The sequence below is a fragment of the Siphateles boraxobius genome, unplaced genomic scaffold (assembly GCF_051911475.1).
Source record: "Siphateles boraxobius isolate OS27281-9 unplaced genomic scaffold, OSU_SipBor_1 74, whole genome shotgun sequence".
Taxonomy (NCBI): domain Eukaryota; kingdom Metazoa; phylum Chordata; class Actinopteri; order Cypriniformes; family Leuciscidae; genus Siphateles; species Siphateles boraxobius.
This window is the reverse complement of record NW_027509202.1, coordinates 731,925-752,243: the sequence shown is the minus strand read 5'-3', so window position 1 is coordinate 752,243 and position 20,319 is coordinate 731,925. Positions and strand designations below refer to the sequence as shown.

The 20,319-nt window shown below is 34.0% G+C and overlaps 1 protein-coding gene across 2 annotated transcripts; it reads right to left on the bottom strand.

Annotated features, from left to right (window-relative positions):
* Positions 1-4,653: 4,653 nt before the first annotated feature.
* Positions 4,654-20,314, bottom strand: LOC143724493 (E3 ubiquitin-protein ligase ARK2C-like). 2 transcript variants are annotated; one of them, XM_077217564.1, is made up of 8 exons: positions 20,116-20,314; positions 13,401-13,689; positions 8,882-9,010; positions 8,675-8,798; positions 7,902-8,006; positions 7,725-7,820; positions 5,854-5,957; positions 4,654-5,769 (listed from the first exon to the last, which is right to left on the bottom strand). In XM_077217564.1, the coding sequence occupies exons 1-8, from the start codon at positions 20,174-20,176 to the stop codon at positions 5,652-5,654; spliced, it is 1,026 nt and encodes a 341-aa protein (XP_077073679.1). In that variant the 5' UTR covers positions 20,177-20,314; the 3' UTR covers positions 4,654-5,651. The 2 variants fall into 2 exon arrangements, with proteins under 2 accessions (XP_077073679.1, XP_077073680.1); XM_077217565.1 differs by having other exon boundaries at positions 8,882-9,007.
* Between the last annotated feature and the right edge of the window lie 5 nt (positions 20,315-20,319).

Sequence of the window (20,319 nt, the reverse complement as noted above, 5' to 3'; positions counted from 1 at the left end):
TTTTATGATTTATGAATAATTATCAGCCTTTAAATCCAATTTTGATTCGTAAGCCGGTCTTTAACCAGTTTGTGTAGTTACTCAGAGAGTTCTGTATCCTAAATACTGAACGCTTGTGATATTGAACTCTGGGACTTATTTGTACTTTTTTAAAGAAATTCAAATAAACTTCCTTTGTATTGAGAATTATTACTGTCGTCATTGTCTTGAAATCCAGTCACTTTCTCTAAGTATTGGAGCCAAAAACTGCAGCGTTTGCATTACAGAGTTAAAATGGAAGCTTTAATATTTGACAACTAGTTTGCATAACTGGATATTACTGTCGGTCGTTTAACATTTACATCGCAAAGAATTCAACTTTTTTTTATTTGTAGTTATTTTGTAATTGGAGTTTTTCGGTTGTCTTTGGTTTTAATTGGTGTAAGCGCCTTTACATTTGTGATGCAGAGCTTTATCAACACATTGTGATTTTCAATATTTTTAACTTGTATATTAATATGATTGCAATGTAAAATTGAAGTTGTTTACTTTGATCCACAATACTCTACACAAATTATTCTTAATCCTTTTTAAAATGAGTGTGTGGAGGTCAAACACTCGCTTATGATATTGAACTCTGGGACTTATTTGTACTTTATTTAAAAGAAATTCAAATAAACTTCCTTTGTATTGAGAATTGCTAATGTCGTCATTGTCTTCAAATCCTGTCACTTTCTAAAATGTAGCTAAACTTTTAATATTTACAGCTAATTTGTGATGTAGCTAAATGTTAAACTACCGACAGTAATATCCAGTAATGCAAAGTTTTCAACTTTTTTTTGTAAAATTACGCTGTTTTAATTGAAATAGCCTTACTTCCAATTACAAAATCACGCAATTCATAAAGGCTATGCATGTTTTCTGTTTTCTTTAATCCCCAAAATCCCTTTAAACTCTTTAATGGTTTAATTGCTGTAAGCGCCATCACATTTGATGTGACCCAGAGCTTTATTTAGGACTTCACATTTTGATTTTCAATACTTTTCACTTTAAAATAAGGCTTCCGGTTTGAGCAGTATGTGTGTGTGTGTGTGTGTGTGTGTGTGTGTGTGTGTGTGTGTGTGTGTGTGTGTGTGTGTGTGTGTGTGTGTGTAACAGGTCAGACGTACATTAGGGGCTGTAATAAAGGTGGAGGCAAAATGCCTAAAACGAAAACTTTTGGGACTTATTTGTACTTTTTTAAGAAATTCAAATAAACTTGCTTTGTACTGATAACTTTGATTCTACTGTCACTTTCTCAAGGTATTGAACCTGTCAGCCGCCAAAACTGAAGCGAGATATCTTCATAATGCAATAATTTGAGCACAAATATGTTCTTGAAGTCTCACTGAGATTTTAATACTTCAATGATTTATCAACACATTCACGTTTACGGTTCTCTGATGTCATGTAAATGATCACATGACATGCAGCTAAACAAATTAAACATCTCATTCTGTTAGCGTTTCATTTGGATTGTTTATAATTTGATATATTTATGATTTATGAATAATTATTAGCCTTTTAATCAACTCACGAACCATTAAAGTGTGTTGGAGCAATTAATTTATAAACGTAACATTTCTTCCCCCTTTACTTTATTGACTCATGACTCCTGATTAAATTAATTAGTCATTAAATGTGTTCGGTTCCCTAAAGCCCAATTGTCTTGAAGTTGCTAAGAACGATAGTTTAAGTGTAGGTTAAATGAATTGGAGATGTTAGTGTGCATTGAGCTATAACAGTTATCAGACCTGCACACTTCCACGACAGTGTGTGTATTATTGGGACAAGATTCATAACCCAGAATAAGCAGCAAAGATGTAGATGACATAGAACTATGCATGAAACAACAATGGAAGTTTTTTTTTTAGGCATTTTCAACATTTTATTTGAAAAAACACATACAAAAAGGGTCATATACAAGACAAGAAATTAAAAAAGAAAGAAAATTTTGGGTTAAGCTATGCAACTTTTTGCATCATCATTAGTAATAAATACAGTACAAAATCCACCAAAAGTGAATCTAAGATTTTCTTCATTTTTTTTTACGCAATATACACTTATCCTAGTTATCATACATTATAATCACCAAGCTATTGCTTAAATATTGTCAATACATATTTTTCTACTTGAGCTATAAAATATTCATGTCAGAAAACATTGCGCAGTAACAGCACACAGCAGTGTCTTGTACAAAGAGCCACTTCCCTTTCACTGGCAGGTTATTCAACTATTTTTTTTCTTTTTTCTTTTTATGTCAGCAGCAGAAAAAACATCAGAAATATTTATGGTAAAATATTTTAACATATGTATCCATTCTCATACGCATATTAAAACCTGAGAAAGACATGCATTACAGAGCTTGTGCTTTAGGATCTACGGTTCAGTCTGTTAGCGAAACATGACACTACTATTGCTTATGTCCGAAATCTGCTGGAGAGATGGATCAAATCAAGAGACTTTAAGGCTACACAGGCTAGAAACACAAATCATACAATATAAAGCCATTTTTTCTTTTTCCACGTATAGGAAACAATCTCTACAGGTGTAGAAAGTAACTGTTATTCCAGGTACAGATTGTTTTGCATGGCAGAAAACGCATTATTTCACTGGAAACGAGAGTAATCTGCGGTATCAATGAGCTATAGTGTAAAAACACAATGCAATGTTGACATTGTTTGGGGGATTGAAGTTAAATACAGGGTTCGTACAAGGTGCTTAAAGTGCTTTAATTTAACTTTTTAAAATGTAAGTCCTTGAAAAACCCTGAAAACAGCCATATTTATGAAAAGGTACTTGAAAAATGCTTGAATTATTGAAAGAATATATGTGAATGTAGTGTTTAATTTTAATGATAAATCTTTTCACGCTAAAAAATTAACCCTGCAGTCCGTCTGATATTGATATAGAGCAATCTCGCATGGCCATGCGCTTGATATTGCTCATATTAATATCCACGTATATGATACATCTTTCATTCTTCAGGTCAATCACATATTAATGAGGGAAAAATCAGTTTGAAAGAGGAAAGCGATATCTTTGTCATAGTATCCTTTCAATGGTTAAGATACCACAGTCATGCTTGTGTTGGTCTTTATTTGAACCATTTTATTTTATTGGTTTATTTGTATTAATCTACTTACTTTTTTTTAGAATTTGTAAGATGATAAAGATATTGTTTGATAAGTGAGATCTCTCATTGTAGTCCTTCAGCCAAAAAAAGTAGTGCTTAAAAAGTGAAATTTCATTTTACAGTATCTGTACGAACCCTGTAAATAATCTGACGTGGTGAAATGGTGAAATATGACAAACCTATACGGCAGCTACGCTAATGTACCACAACACGACCATTTAAAGCCCCTTACATGAAGTACCGATACGAATCCAAAGGTAAAGGAAAATGCTACTAATGGGAAAAATAAGCATAACTTAAAGTTAACGCCACAAGGGCACAAGACAAGCAGCTTTAATCATCACAGTAAGCGCTGAACTCGCTCCTCACGACTGAAAACACATCGTTCGCAGGACGACAGAGAGAGGCAGCGAAGCCGAGAGTGCAAAACAGCAGAGACATGCAAAACAAGTCCAGTTGGTCTACGAGCTCACACTTTGAAATCGCATTAATGGAATGTAACCATAAAACTACAGCACCACATACTAGCACGTTTCAGCACGCCCTGCTGGGGGTTTTAGCTTGTTTTGACACCTAGCCCCTTAAAGTACGACCGCATGCAAAGCACTCCCATTAAAGTATAGCACAATGAGGTATTTATACACACGTAATGCTGACGGAAATAAATAAACCATTCGATTACATTGCGAACTTAAACGCGCAACCATAGTAGGTGAAGTTAGTCATAAATTATGATTGTTAAATACTTAAGGCATTTCGACGCACGATATCACGTGTAAACTATAAAACGCGGACGGACGATGAAAAAAATCACGCGACAATCGAAAACAAGAAAATGCTTCCAACTTCCTGGCTTCCGCTCCAAGCAGCTGAACGCTTGAATTCGGGAAAAGTTGCAAAAGCAAAGTCAAGAACATCTGCTACGAAAAAACAGTCACGTACATTGAAAGTGGTCAGTGAGGCAATAACTATGGTTTAGGAATGCACCAGATATCAGCCATCGGACGATATACCTTCATTTTTAAAGTTAGCGTTATCGGCCGATACGAAAAATTTGGCCGATATTTCAAAGCTGATAAATAATGTATTATTTCCTTCAGCTGAGACTTTTCAGATGCGCACTGTTCAACGCGATGGTCTTAAATTATGTTGAAATTACTTTAAAAAGGAAAATTACGATTAAGTGCAACACGTGTCAAATCTCTGTCAGATCTGGCTACATAAAATAACATTATATATAATTGTGTGTTTCTGACATGGCTTTTAATGGTGAGAGTTTTGTTTTTTGTAATCGGGCTCTCAAAACTTATATAAAAATTTGCATTTAGATTTATCGGCCAATATATCGGTTATCGGTTTTCAAATATAAAGAATTATCGGTTACCGTATCTCCAAAGTCTTCATATTGGTGCATCCCTACTATCGTTACGCAAAGAAACTGCTGTTAAAAAGTCTGCTTCCTTGTTTTTTTGTGTGTGTGTGTGTTTTTTTTTGGGGGGGGGGTGTAGTGGACGATACGCAAGGAAACCGCTTACTCAAGTGCAAATGCAAAAAAGCAGGGAAACGATCACACGACCTCATCAGAACGTGAGTGCATTTACAAAAATAACCACTAACTACATTAAGACAACAATAAATAAGTTGTTTTGTTTTTTTCCAGCATCGCAGCTACTTATGTTGAGAAGCTGTACCAGCCCCGCACACACAGCTTGGCAAGAGAAGAGAAATAAAACCAGAAAGAGTGATCGTGAAGAACAGCCTTAGAAAAGTTATGTTTGGTTTCTATAAAACAAATGGCTTTACTCCCTTGTCATGTCCTCTAGAAATGGCAGCAAACAGTTTTCATGCACATTCGGACTCTACAAGCGCGACCACGAGTCACGAGCGAATGGAAACACAGAGTTATGCCGTTACTGTTCGACGTGTGCTTGTGCTACAGGCATTACGGTACATGTTTCACTCGGTGACTTCGGAGACGCTTCGAGAACACAGTCCTCGCGTCACGTTTCCCAGAAGAACCCGGGCTCTCGCTTCAACATGCATTTAGTGGATACGTTTCTAAGCGTTGGACAAAATGCAGACCGTCACAGTTCATTATCAAGCCTGACCTCACGATTACACACGAACGTCAAGCATCATCTCCGATTATCACAGACACGACGACTCATTCGCTCGTGTTTTTTCCACAAATGATTCGTTTAAAGAAGTTCATGAGCAACCACGTGTGATATGCTGTAATGCTTAATCCGTGACACACTGAGAACATTTGGTTGGTCATCGTTCCCCGTCCTAAACACACACACACACACACACATACTGAAACCATCTTCATCGACAGACTCGCTCTTCTCCACTCTTCTCTGTTCTTATGGTCATTTGGCTCAGAAGGCAAAGGTCAGAGGTGAGAGTGGTGATGGAGATGACACACATTTTGGCAAAGTGCCCACGAGGGGACGAAGAAAGACGACAGGACTTTGCGCTAGTGCTACACGAGACATCAGCTATCAGGGGACAACTGCGTCTCAATGTCTACCCTGCAGATGGGACACTTCTTATTGGTCGCCAGCCACTGGTCGACACAAGCCTGATGGAAGAGGTGCATGCAGGGTAATCTCCTGAGAAAAGAAGAACAAAAACGCAAGCTAATCGTCACCGTTTTCATTAGATCATCAATGAAAGCGAGTGTGAAGCAGAACTACCTGACGTCCTCTCCGTCTTCTAGCATCGAGAGGCAGATTGTGCATTTCTCATCCGTGTCGAGCTCCTCTTCATACATGCTGATCTTCACATCGAGAGGTCTTCTCTGCGGGTCACATGCTCATTTATTAGACGCATGCTTTTTTTTTAACCCAATAGCAATTTACACTTAATAAATTACAGGTTCAACCAAGTTTACAACAGTCAGACATTAAAAACGTATTAATTCTAGCAGCCTTGGGCTAACATCCACAGCATCTCCATTTTATTTATACTTATATATATTTATGTGACCCGTGCTGGTAAAATGAATTGCAATGAGCAAATTTTCAAAAATCAGTTATCCTTATTTTCACATTCTCCATTAAAAAAAAACTTCAAACTGATTTGTTGGAATCAGACAAAAAAAGTCTTGATCTGCACGTTTAAAGTCAACAGAGTCAGCAAAGTAAAGTTTGAGAAAAAGTTTTCTGAATGTTCCAAAACAAAATCACCTGGCAAACATACCTTAAAATCCCTGGTAATTCAAAATACATGTATAGGAAAAATATATTATTTTAAATATTGTAATATTATATTATTTTTATTTAACTTTTTTGTCTCCACAATTATTTGATTAACATTTATTTATTTGTTTAACATTTAATTTAACAGACAGTACCGCACGGATGTAATATAATGTTACACATCAGATGATTTTCCCCAACAGTTAACCAAACGTTCACTTAACACATAACAGATAATGTTTGCGTGAATACTCACCAAACACAGATATTTTGAAATAGTCTACTGTAATTCTGTGTTTACAGTGTGATCGCATGCTGTCTATGTGCGCATGCATCGAATCTGTCAGTCACGTGAATAAGATCGTTTTGTTTGTTTGCACGAGTTAGAAAATCACATTTCATTGGTTCAGACATCGAGAATTCGCTTTGAATATTCACAAAAATGTAACACTGCGCTTTACAGCGAGTATTGAAAACGGCATTTTCACGGACAAATGAAAGGTATTCCTCTCGTAAAACGCAAATAAAGATACGTTTAGATGTTTAATTGCTGTTTGGATCATCGCGATCGCTAGACAATTAAGAATTAACTCATTTTTTGTTGAGTTTCACTTGTTTTCCACTTGTTTTACCTGTAGCTCGAAATTATCCCGTGTGTATTCACATTCTTTTTGCCAGCACGGGTCTCATGATTACATATTATTCACACAAAAGCAGTAAATTTCACTATTTTTTTGTCAGCCTCTTTGAAATAAAATATTTAAAGCGCCAAGTGCTGAGATTTACAGTTTTACCTATTTCAATAATTTAACATCACATTCACATGGTCACGGTTCTATGATGTTGGTTAATGATCACATTAGATGAGCATAAACATAAAATAATATAGTACATGTGGTTTTCCTATTGAAAGCTAGAAACAAGTTTGTTCAAAAGTCATCAAAGTAGTTGGATTATGAGGTAACACTTTACAATAAAGTTCATTAGTTAACTAACATGCAGTAACCGGGAGCAATCCATTTGTTACCGTATTTATTAGTCTTTGCTAACGTTAGTTAATACAAATACAGCTGTTCATTGTTAGTTCACAGTGCACTAATGTTAACATGATTTTTAATAAAGTATTAGTAAATGTTGAAATGAACATTAACAAAGATTAATAAATGCTGCATAAGTGTTGTTCATTATTAGTTCATGTTAACTAATGTAGTTAACTAATGTTAACCAACGAAGCTTATTGTAAAGTGTTACCTAAAATGTGTAATCTAATTGATAATGTCACTAACTACAATTTCCCAATAATGGACTACAATTATGTGATGCATACATATATAAATAAAAAATTAGAATGTAATAGTAATGTTTACCTTTTTATACTTGTGAGGAAAGGTACACCTCTCGATGGTGGTCTGCACTGCCCCTCGGTTCACATTCCCCAGTCTGTCCTCCAACTGCAGGAGCTCCTGGAGGAAAACCACAGGGAAACATCAGAGATCACGAGATCTGAACACGTGATGAAGAACATCACCTGAGGCGTGACGTACCTCGTAACTCTCCCGCACAGCAGACGCGTGTCGAGATGGACTGAGGCCTTGAAGAGCCAGCAGGTGTAACTGAGGATATGGGTAATTTCTGATCTCATGGACAACCTGTGCAGGACAACACCTTGCATTTACATACAACAGCATTGAACAATCGGATTTTGAGGCTTTTAGAAGAGCATGTGAGAGATGCATGTAAAAAAACATGATTTGCATGTCGCAGCATGACTTATATAAGTCGCAGCATGTTTTGCACGATTCAAAAAATGGGACTTCGGAAAATACGGTAACTTAAAGGGGTCCTTGATTATGATTTCACTTTTTTAACTTTAGTTAAGTGTGTAATGTCGCTGTTTGAGCATAAATAACATCTGCAAAGTTACAAAGCTCAAAGTTTAATGCAAAAGGAGGTTTTCTTTTACAGAAATTGCTCTTTAAGGACTACAACAAACGGCTGGTAGGAACTACAACGACCTTCTTCCTGGGTTGGTGACATCACAAACCGTAAAATCTACATAAATAAATGAATAAAAGCGTCTTTGAACAATCAAGCATGAAAACATGTTCTAGTACACCACCAAAACAAAATCAAGACTTAGTAAAAGTCCATAATAGGACTCCTTTAAATAGTGTAAATAGTGGCACTGGCAACGCCAAGGTCATGGGTTCGATTCCCAGGGAATGCATGAACTGATCAAATGTACAGGTTTAATGCAACGCAAGTCGTGTCTGCCAAACGCACACATGCAAGTGTGATTGCAAAAGCGCGGACTGACCACTTGTGCCGCGGTGTTGTTCCTGGGGAAGTGATGCAGGCGTGGAGAGGTCAGGTAATGCTGATAATGCTGAGTGAGAGGAGAGACGTGATACTGTGGCAGGCCTGGATCCACACTCAGATCCCTGAACACAAACACACCACAGATGTCAGTATATCAGAGCCGAAACAGAGGACTAGTTTATGCGGTATCTGAACACGGACGCACCAGTCTGTTCCTTCGGCAAGGTAGCGCGGCTGCTGTGGGACTGGTGCTGGGATGTGAAAGGATTGTGGGTAATCATACGGCGGGCGCAGCGTCTGCGGATGGGGAAGCGTTCGGTCTGAAGCGTGTCTGCTGGGAAAAATCAGAACAAAATTGTAAGAACATAACAAAGATCTAGTTTTAAAGTCCCCCTGTAGTCAATAATTGTGTCCCTATATAATATTTGAGTAAAACTCATTTTTGATCACCAAAATGATATATGTAAAAAAAATTCCTGGCATGTATATGAGGTCGACTTTGACTTCTGGTTGTGTTTAAACACACCTGTGCTGCGAAAGTATCCTCCAGTTGTTGTTGTTTTTTTTTTTTTTTTTTAATAAAAATAAATGCAGCCTTGGTGAGCATAAGAGACTTCTTTTAAAAACATTAAAAATCTTACTGATTTGACTTCTGGTTGAGTTTTAAACACACATGTGCCGTGGAAGTATCCTAAAATCTTTACTGATTACTGATTTAAAACTTTACTGATTACTGATTTAAAACTTTACTGATTACTGATTTAAAACTTTACTGATTCTGATTTAAAACTTTACTGATTACTGATTTAAAACTTTACTGATTACTGATTTAAAACTTTACTGATTACTGATTTAAAACTTTACTGATTACTGATTTAAAACTTTACTGATTCTGATTTAAAACTTTACTGATTACTGATTTAAAACTTTACTGATTATTGACTTAAAACTTTACTGATTCTGATTTAAAACTTTACTGATTCTGATTTAAAACTTTACTGATTCTGATTTAAAACTTTACTGATTACTGACTTAAAACTTTACTGATTCTGATTTAAAACTTTTCTGATTCTGATTTAAAACTTTACTGATTCTGATTTAAAACTTTACTGATTACTGATTTAAAACTTTACTGATTACTGATTTAAAACTTTACTGATTCTGATTTAAAACTTTACTGATTACTGATTTAAAACTTTACTGATTACTGATTTAAACCTACTGATTCTGATTTAAAACTTTACTGATTACTGATTTAAAACTTTACTGATTAGTGATTTAAAACTTTACTGATTACTGATTTAAAACTTTACTGATTACTGACTTAAAACTTTACTGATTCTGATTTAAAACTTTACTGATTACTGATTTAAAACTTTACTGATTACTGACTTAAAACTTTACTGATTACTGATTTAAAACTTTACTGATTCTGATTTAAAACTTTACTGATTACTGATTTAAAACTTTACTGATTCTGATTTAAAACTTTACTGATTACTGATTTAAAACTTTACTGATTCTGATTTAAAACTTTACTGATTCTGATTTAAAACTTTACTGATTACTGATTTAAAACTTTACTGATTCTGATTTAAAACTTTACTGATTACTGATTTAAAACTTTACTGATTCTGATTTAAAACTTTACTGATTCTGATTTAAAACTTTACTGATTACTGATTTAAAACTTTACTGATTCTGATTTAAAACTTTACTGATTACTGACTTAAAACTTTACTGATTCTGATTTAAAACTTTACTGATTACTGATTTAAAACTTTACTGATTACTGACTTAAAACTTTACTGATTACTGATTTAAAACTTTTTATGATTCTGATTTAAAACTTTACTGATTACTGATTTAAAACTTTACTGATTCTGATTTAAAACTGTACTGATTCTGATTTAAAACTTTACTGATTCTGATTTAAAACTTTACTGATTCTGACTTAAAACTTTACTGATTACTGATTTAAAACTTTTTATGATTCTGATTTAAAACTTTACTGATTACTGACTTAAAACTTTACTGATTACTGATTTAAAACTTTTTATGATTCTGATTTAAAACTTTACTGATTCTGATTTAAAACTACTGATTAACTTTACTGATTCTGATTTAAAACTTTACTGATTACTGATTTAAAACTTTACTGATTCTGATTTAAAACTTTAATGATTCTGATGTAAAACTTTACTGATTCTGATTTAAAACTTTACTGATTACTGATTTAAAACTTTACTGACTCTGATTTAAAACTTTACTGATTACTGATTTAAAACTTTACTGACTCTGATTTAAAACTTTACTGATTACTGATTTAAAACTTTACTGATTACTGACTTAAAACTTTACTGATTACTGATTTAAAACTTTTTATGATTCTGATTTAAAACTTTACTGATTACTGATTTAAAACTTTACTGATTCTGATTTAAAACTGTACTGATTCTGATTTAAAACTTTACTGATTACTGACTTAAAACTTTACTGATTCTGATTTAAAACTTTACTGATTACTGATTTAAAACTTTACTGATTACTGACTTAAAACTTTACTGATTACTGATTTAAAACTTTTTATGATTCTGATTTAAAACTTTACTGATTACTGATTTAAAACTTTACTGATTACTGACTTAAAACTTTACTGATTACTGATTTAAAACTTTTTATGATTCTGATTTAAAACTTTACTGATTACTGATTTAAAACTTTACTGATTCTGATTTAAAACTGTACTGATTCTGATTTAAAACTTTACTGATTACTGACTTAAAACTTTACTGATTCTGATTTAAAACTTTACTGATTACTGATTTAAAACTTTACTGATTACTGACTTAAAACTTTACTGATTACTGATTTAAAACTTTTTATGATTCTGATTTAAAACTTTACTGATTACTGATTTAAAACTTTACTGATTCTGATTTAAAACTGTACTGATTCTGATTTAAAACTTTACTGATTCTGATTTAAAACTTTACTGATTCTGACTTAAAACTTTACTGATTACTGATTTAAAACTTTTTATGATTCTGATTTAAAACTTTACTGATTACTGACTTAAAACTTTACTGATTACTGATTTAAAACTTTTTATGATTCTGATTTAAAACTTTACTGATTCTGATTTAAAACTACTGATTAACTTTACTGATTCTGATTTAAAACTTTACTGATTACTGATTTAAAACTTTACTGATTCTGATTTAAAACTTTAATGATTCTGATGTAAAACTTTACTGATTCTGATTTAAAACTTTACTGATTACTGATTTAAAACTTTACTGACTCTGATTTAAAACTTTACTGATTACTGATTTAAAACTTTACTGACTCTGATTTAAAACTTTACTGATTACTGATTTAAAACTTTACTGACTCTGATTTAAAACTTTACTGACTCTGATTTAAAACTTTACTGATTACTGATTTAAAACTTTACTGATTCCTGATTTAAAACTTTACTGATTCTGATTTAAAACTTTACTGACTCTGATTTAAAACTTTACTGATTACTGATTTAAAACTTTACTGATTCTGATTTAAAACTTTACTGATTACTGATTTAAAACTTTACTGATTCTGATTTAAAACTTTACTGATTACTGATTTAAAGCTTTACTGATTACTGATTTAAAGCTTTACTGATTACTGATTTAAAACTTTACTGATTACTGATTTAAAGCTTTACTGATTACTGATTTAAAGCTTTACTGATTACTGATTTAAAACTTTACTGATTACTGATTTAAAACTTTACTGATTACTGATTTAAAATGACTGATAACTTATTCTGATTTAAAACTTTACTGATTTCTGATTTAAAATGACTGATAACTTATTCTGATTTAAAACTTTACTGATTTCTGATTTAAAATGACTGATAACTAATTCTGATTTAAAACTTTACTGATTTCTGATTTAAAACTTTACTGATTACTGATTTTAAGCTTTACTGATTCTGATTTAAAACTTTACTGATTACTGATTTAAAACTTTACTGATTCTGATTTAAAACTTTACCGATTACTGATTTAAAACTTTACTGATTACTGATTTAAAACTTTACTGATTTCTGATTTAAAACTTTACTGATTACTGATTTTAAGCTTTACTGATTCTGATTTAAAACTTTACTGATTACTGATTTAAAACTTTACTGATTACTGATTCTGATTTAAAACTTTACTGATTACTGATTTAAAACTTTACTGATTACTGATTTAAAACTACTGACTCTGATTTTAAACTTTACTGATTCTGATTTAAAATGACTGATAACTAATTTTGATTTAAAACTTTACTGATTACTGATTCTGATTTTAAACTTTACTGATTACTGATTTAAAATGACTGATAACTAATTCTGATTTAAAACGTTACTAATTATTGATTCTGATTTAAAAAAATACTGATTACTGATTTTAAGCTTTACTGATTACTGATTCTGATTTAAAACTTTACTGATTACTGATTTAAAACTTTACTGATTACTGATTTAAAACTTTACTGATTCTGATTTAAAACTTTACTGATTACTGATTTAAAACTTTACTGATTACTGATTTAAAACTTTACTGATTCTGATTTAAAACTTTACTGATTCTGATTTAAAACTTTACTGATTACTGATTCTGATTTAAAACTCTACTGATTACTGATTTGGATGTAAAATGACTGATTCGACTTGTGGTCTAGTTTAAACACACCTGTGCTGTGGGAGTATCCTCCTGTGCTGGGCCTCCAGGATCTGCTGCTGGATGAGGTATTGCTGGTGTAAAGCCTGAGGTAGGAATGATGGGGTCGAGATGTCCTGGAACGGAGGCGCTGGTATATGGTTGAGCGGGGCGTGTGGTTGACCCAGGTGAGGGCTCATTCCCGTGGGAGATTGTCCTGGATGGGGCATTGGGAAATCAACAGGGATCTGGGCCTGAGGGCCTACGTGGAAATGCCGGCAAGAGGTAGCATGACTGTGCTGATGCCTGTTAAAATGAGATCCTGCAAGAACAATGACATCACAGCCAATTATGAGTGGGATTAAACTAATGCTGGAGGCTCGGCCTTCATCGTCTTCATCGAACTTCCAGAAGAAATGAATGTCAGCAGTGGGTGTGATGAGAAATGAAGAGTGGAGGGGAGTGAGTTGTGTTTGAAAGGCATGTTAGTCTGTTAGCAGTGAATGTGGTTACATACACGCAGTCAGTGTTTGAGATTGTAAATCAAATTTTACCGTTGGTACATACAGAGACAGAGTATGAACAGGGAACTGAAGTCAAACCACTTCACTAATTCATGCCTGTAACCATATTGACAAATGAGGAAATATCAAGACTTTAGTTTATCCTCATCAGTTTGTGGTCAAAACTTTGGTTTAGTTTTTTTTCCCCCAAACACGAAGGATAATCACTGAAGCAATGGTTTGTTGGTTAAAATCTAACAATATTTATAGTACCTAATTTATAGACTGTGAATATAAGTCTTTATGCAAGTTTGAGGGACTTTATTTAACCTTCATCCTTCCCTAGCAACAAGCCCTAAAATTATACTTCATTTCTTTTGTCCAGAAAGATTATTTTATTTCATTTTGATAATATATTTTCTATTTTTTAATGCAATTTTTAGGGAGATTTTTTGTTATTTTATTATTTTATTTACCTTTAAATGACTAGATTGGAATTCAAAATAACTCAACTCATGCATAACCCTTTTAATTCAGCTCAAAATATCTTACATTGTGTGTCTTTCACGACCTTTTGTGTTAAATACATAATATAACCTGATATTTCATGACTCTAGATGGCCTTATATCTCTATATGGAGTAAATGAGCTGCAGACATTATAAAATAATTTTTGGGTAAAGTTTTAGTATTTTTAGTTAGTATTTTGAGCATTTTTTAGTTTTCTATCTGTACTGAAGCATTCCTCACATTCCATTCATTCCTAAGGGGCTCAAATTGACCCGCGAGGGAAGGATTTGTTACTATTTTAAAATTTCAACCACAAATCTTCTTGAATACATAAAAAAAAATGTTTTGTGTATTTGTGCTTCAAGTGTGACAAAAGTCCTGGGCTCTTGGACCCCTCTGATGAACACTCATTTTTAAAAAATTGTAAAAAAAAGTTTGAGGTAAAAATGACCCGAGGGAACGATGATTAAATTAATTACACACAACTCTTTAGCTATTGTCACGTGCCAGTGATTAACCCTCCGCATGCCATAGATCCCTGCTCTACAATAACACACTTTCTTCCATCTTAAATAGTTTAAAAACTATACTTTCCATGGCGTATTTCTCTAGTCCTGTGGCCTGTTGCATTAACATGTGTCTTAAGAACTAGCCTGGACATCTAGCAGTAGCCAATGGGTAAATCAGTCCTACTTTTTAAATTCAAAATAGACCTGTGAATCCTGTGTGTGAATCCTCTATTTTATTTTATCTAAGCCAGATTTAATCAGTAAAGTAAAGTTAATTGCACACACTAACCCTAAACTTCACCTTAGTATAGCGTTGGTAGAACACCCTGATTGCAGCTGTAAATTTGTAAATAAAACAAGACTATTGGTGCACCTTTTAAAAAACAGTAAGAAAATACTGTTTCAGCCTTTCTACTGAAAAAAATCATGTTTAATCCAATGTGTTGCTTATGGAAGCTTGTTTCCGCCACAGAATAAAAAAGGTATTTGAAACTTTTTATCTCACTATTCTGACTTTATATCTCAGAATTGTGTGTAATAAAGTCAGAACTGTGAGATATAAACAGGCAAATCTGAGGAAAAAAGTCAGAATTGGGCTTTATAACCAGCAGTTGCAACTTTATATCATCCAATTGTATGTATTCTATGTCAGAATTGCAAGATATAAACTCACAATTGTAAGATAAAAAGTCGCAATTATCTTTTCAAATGTTTTATTCTGTGGCGGAAACAAGCTTCCATGGCTTGTTGATTCTTTATAATTATTTGTGAAATTGACTTGAAAGTTAAAAGTTGATGCAAATTGATCCTACGCCAATTTGTTCACTGTTTCTCATGATCAGATCCATCTATTGTTTTTCCAAATGTTGACTTTTCTTGATTGAGTGTACATCATGCTCTGAACAGAATTGACAACCATATTCTACAGCTGTGAACAGAAGTGCCTCGTCCCAGCAGATCTGGGGTGCGTTTCCCAAAAGCATCGTTGGCCCACTATGATCACAATTTCTATTGAACTTTTGGTAATTACGGGACTTGCAACCATAGTTGGCTTTGGGAAAGAAAAGCCAACGAAAAGCCAATCAAAGCCAACTATGGTTGCAAGTCCCTTCATTACCAAGGGTTCAATGTAAATTGTGATCATAGTTGGCCAACGATGCTTTTGGGAAATGCATCCCAGAACGGTCTAGAGTTATTAAGCGAATACTAAAGCAGACTACAGTTGCTGGACAGCTGAAGGAATCCCAAGATGCTTTAACTTCTCAGACAAATGTCTGAACATGCAGTAAACGTCTGGATTTAGATGTATTTTAATGCGAGCTATTAGCCTGTCAAGCATTATCAATGAAAGCTTTGCGTTTTCCAATGACAGAACTTTGGATAAGTGTGTGGGAACCATTTCACAAAGCAATATCCATGTGTTGGCAACATGGTCTCTTTTAAAACCTAATGACATGTGATTTGGCCAAAGTAGGACGTCTTCCTGAATCAACATCCTCTATTGGTACTGGAGAAACAATCTTAGTCCTAACATTATCCCACCAAACATCAAAAACACTGCGGGTTAAGGACGCTGTTGAAGCTCTTAAGACTCAAATCTGATTGGTTGATAGGAATGCTGTTCTAGGACCGACAAGGATGTTGAACACCCTTCATCTTAAGAAACATGTTTACTGGGATTTATCCAAGATCAACATCTCTGTAGATGTAGATTAACCCTTCAACTCTGTCCATAAAGCAAAAATGACATCAGAAATCGCAGGCTTTTGCTGGTGCAAGACATGCAGTTTGCATGCTTTATTATCACTGTACGAGAATATTTATTGATAGAGCAACAATTACTCTAAATATAATGTCCTTTTCTGAAATATCAGGAAAAAAAGATAACTTTGCACCATGCATTGAAAATAGGGATGCAACGATATGCAAATTTTGGCCGATATGATAACCGATGAATCTTTATATTTGAAAACCGATAACCGATATATTGGCAGATAAATCTAAATCCAAATTTTTATATCATTTTTGAGAGCCTGATTACAAAAACAAAGTCTCACCGTTAAATCCATGTTCCAAGCACACAATTATAATGTTTTTTGTAGCTGATATGACTGCACTGAACCATATTTTCCTTTTTTGAAGTGATTCCAATCCTATTTCAAGCAATTCAAGACCATCATGATGAACAGTGGGCATCTGAAGAGTCTCAGCTGAAGGAAATAATACATTATTTATCAGCTTTAATATATCAGCCAAATGTTCTTACCGGGCCAATAACAATAACGTTAAAAATGCACATATATCGGCCGATACTGATATGGTGGCCAATAAATTGCGCATCCCTAATTAAAATAGGCTGCATAGAAGTTAAATACCCTTCATTCAGAAGTACAACAGTATGAGATTTTATATTTCACTGGATTATTAACAAAAGTTTACTGAATGCTAAACTGAGTTTGTCGTTTAGTGAATGGGTAAATGAATCAACGCACCACTTTATGGGTTTAAAAAAACCTGTTAATATTCATTATGAGAAAGAAAACTCCAAATGAACTGAGTAGAAATGGATAAAAATGGCAGGAAAGCAAAATTACCCATCTCTCCACTCTACTTCAGATCATAATGAGGGAATTGAAAACACACAAACTTAAGTCACCAGACGAAATCATTATAATGTGCTCTTGATCAGTTGCTCAATGTGTTCATGGGAGATTGAACAACAGATGAAATGTGTGGATATACCTGGACACACCACAGAGAAAGGCCACGTTTACATCGCATCCGGATCATTTACTGTGAGAAGACTTTAAGGTGCAGCGTTACGTGCTTTTTGCGGTAAGACTCATTGAAAATGGATCGAATTTCTTTCTAAGATGTGGAAAGTCTCTGGTTATCGTACAGTTGGGAATGTACACTGCACCTTCAAGTGCCTCGATGACGGGAATAAATGACCACGGATCAACTCATTGAGCTCTCATGATGATAAAAAGCCAGGAAAATCAGTCTATCGTCACAGCAGAGGGAAGAGGTGGAGGGGGAGACAATAAATGGAAATCAGCAAGAAGCACACTGGAGGTTAGGAAAAATACTATATTCTTTATTGAAAAAAATTAGTATATGTGGATTTGTGTCATAATAATAAGTCCATGCAACAAATAAAACAACATTGACCAATAGCAAGGCCCACCATGCTCAGTACAGGGTTAACAGAACAAAAGCAACATCCAATGAGCAGATGCATCGGCTACAGCACATTACAGTACAGCAGGGTTCATCTTTACTACAGAAAGATTACATTGGAGTCTATTCAATGTAGAATCAAAATAATAATAATGTGATTCATGCACTCAAGTCTATTACCAGAACAAAAGGTAGAGAAACCACAACCAAACAATAGACATTTGCGTTGCTCTAATAGAGGATCTCAGTAGCAGTGCAGGAAATCAACATCCCTGCCAAATGGATGGCATTTTGGACGCTGTCAATTCGGACAATTTCGACGCAACGAGTTAATCGTTGGGTGTTTTTGTCTGTTGTTTTTTGCTTTTCCTCTTAACATGATTGTGAATGATTGTGTAAAATCAGAAAGCAATGAATGAAGCACACGATATGCAGGTGACTATGGAAGCTCGTTTACGCCAAAGAATAAAAAAAATTTAAAACAACTCTGACTTTTCTCGCTATTGCAATACGACTTTATAAACTTTAAAAAGTCAGAACTGCGAGATATCGTGGAAGCTTTTTTCCGCCACAGAATAAAAAATCTAATTAATTTAAATTTAATTGTGACTTTTTATCTTGCAATTCAATTGCGACAATGATATAATAATATAAAGTCGCAGTTGTGAGTTATAAAGTCAGAAGAGCGTGATATAAAGTCACAATTGCGAGTTATAAAGTCACAATTGCGAGTTATAAAGTCAGAATTGCACGAGTTTATTTATCAGAATTCTGACTTTATAACTGGCAATCGCGAGTTATCACAATTCTGAGAAAAAGTGTCAGAATTGCAAGATAAAAAGTTGCAATTACACTTTTTTGATTCATTGGCAGAAACAATCTTCCATAAGATATATTGCGCAATTACCTTTTTTATTTTTATATTCCGTGATGGAAACAAGCTTCCATAGGTGTGTGGGTTTGGTGATCATTCAAGCACAAAATGCATCCATTTTACAGGAATTTACATACATGTTGACTACCAAAGCTGGATGGGACATACATGAATCACTCTTCTAGAGCTACTGATGTGGGTTAAACTACAGCACTTGACATACAGACAGTAGTTCACGCTCTAAATGTGTTAGCTCTGGTTTTAGTGTGTTTGTTCTCAGGAAGGGAGCAGATCTGAGATGTTTGTCGTCTTCTGATGGAAATAGGAAATGAGGAGGGATCAGAACACAGATGATCATTAAAACACAATGATCTGATAATGCAGAATGTAGATTCAGCCTCCATAGACTATGAGACAGGAGATAAGAACAGAAATAAAGCACATGAAATCAAACTATGAGACAGAAGATCAGAAACAGAAATCAAAAAAGCTTCATGAAATCAGTGATGGAGTTGGCAGCTCATCTCGACACAAGGTTCGTGTTTTTCCTCATTAGACAATCAGCATATCGGTGTGTAAATTATTACATTCATGAGGTGTCTCAAAAATAATCTACTGATTTAAACAAATCGGCTTTTGTCTGATGAGAAGCATATACGGGCATTCTGGGGCTTCAACATAAAATCTTATTTAATTGAAATGAGCGTTAAATCACTCTAATAAATTATTGAACAATGTTATTTGTTGTCCGTTAAGACGGGCCTGAATTAGCATCGTTAGCTTTCTGAGGTAAAACCAAACCTCACAAATAAACCTCTACAAATACATACAGCGCTCAAGTACACGAAAAAACGAATAGAAAATATCAAATATACCTCGTTTCAGCCAATCAATTGATTTTAAATGTATTTTAAAGTGAAATCTGAAGAAAGCGTCCATAGGGTCGGCTAGCTAAATTAACGGATTAGCGTTAACGTTAACGTTACCTCAGATCCGAATCAAACCTCACTGATTCGCTAACGTTAAATACCAAATCACCTGTTTTATAATGAATATCCTCTCAGTATGGACCTAGAGCAGCATATAGATCAGTATTTAGGTTTAATAGTAATGCATTAAACAAGCAAAAGGCCTTAGATGTGATCTTATCTTGAAATAATGTGTTATAAATACCTCTATTTCTCACTGAGCCAAAGACAGGAAGAACCAAATATCCGACATGAACTAACACCATCCTTCAGATCGTCTGTTTGATGAATACAGAGTGTAAACGGATGAATAAATAATGTAAGTTACATTCAGCGGGATCATATGCAGTCAGTCACCGCGAGGACAAAGAGTGGCGGCAGGGTTCGATTCGCCAACGAGTCATTCTAA

What these genes read in the sequence shown, in the direction of transcription:
- LOC143724493 (XM_077217564.1), bottom strand. Translation starts at nt 20,176, where the DNA reads ATGGTGTTAGTTCATGTCGGATATTTGGTTCTTCCTGTCTTTGGCTCA. An exon ending in CTTGCCGAAGGAACAGACTG is followed by an intron (nt 8,799 to 8,881) that starts GTGCGTCCGTGT and finishes GTTTGTGTTCAG; the next exon opens with GGATCTGAGTGTGGATCCAG. An exon ending in TTCCTCACAAGTATAAAAAG is followed by an intron (nt 5,958 to 7,724) that starts GTAAACATTACT and finishes TGTGACCCGCAG; the next exon opens with AGAAGACCTCTCGATGTGAA.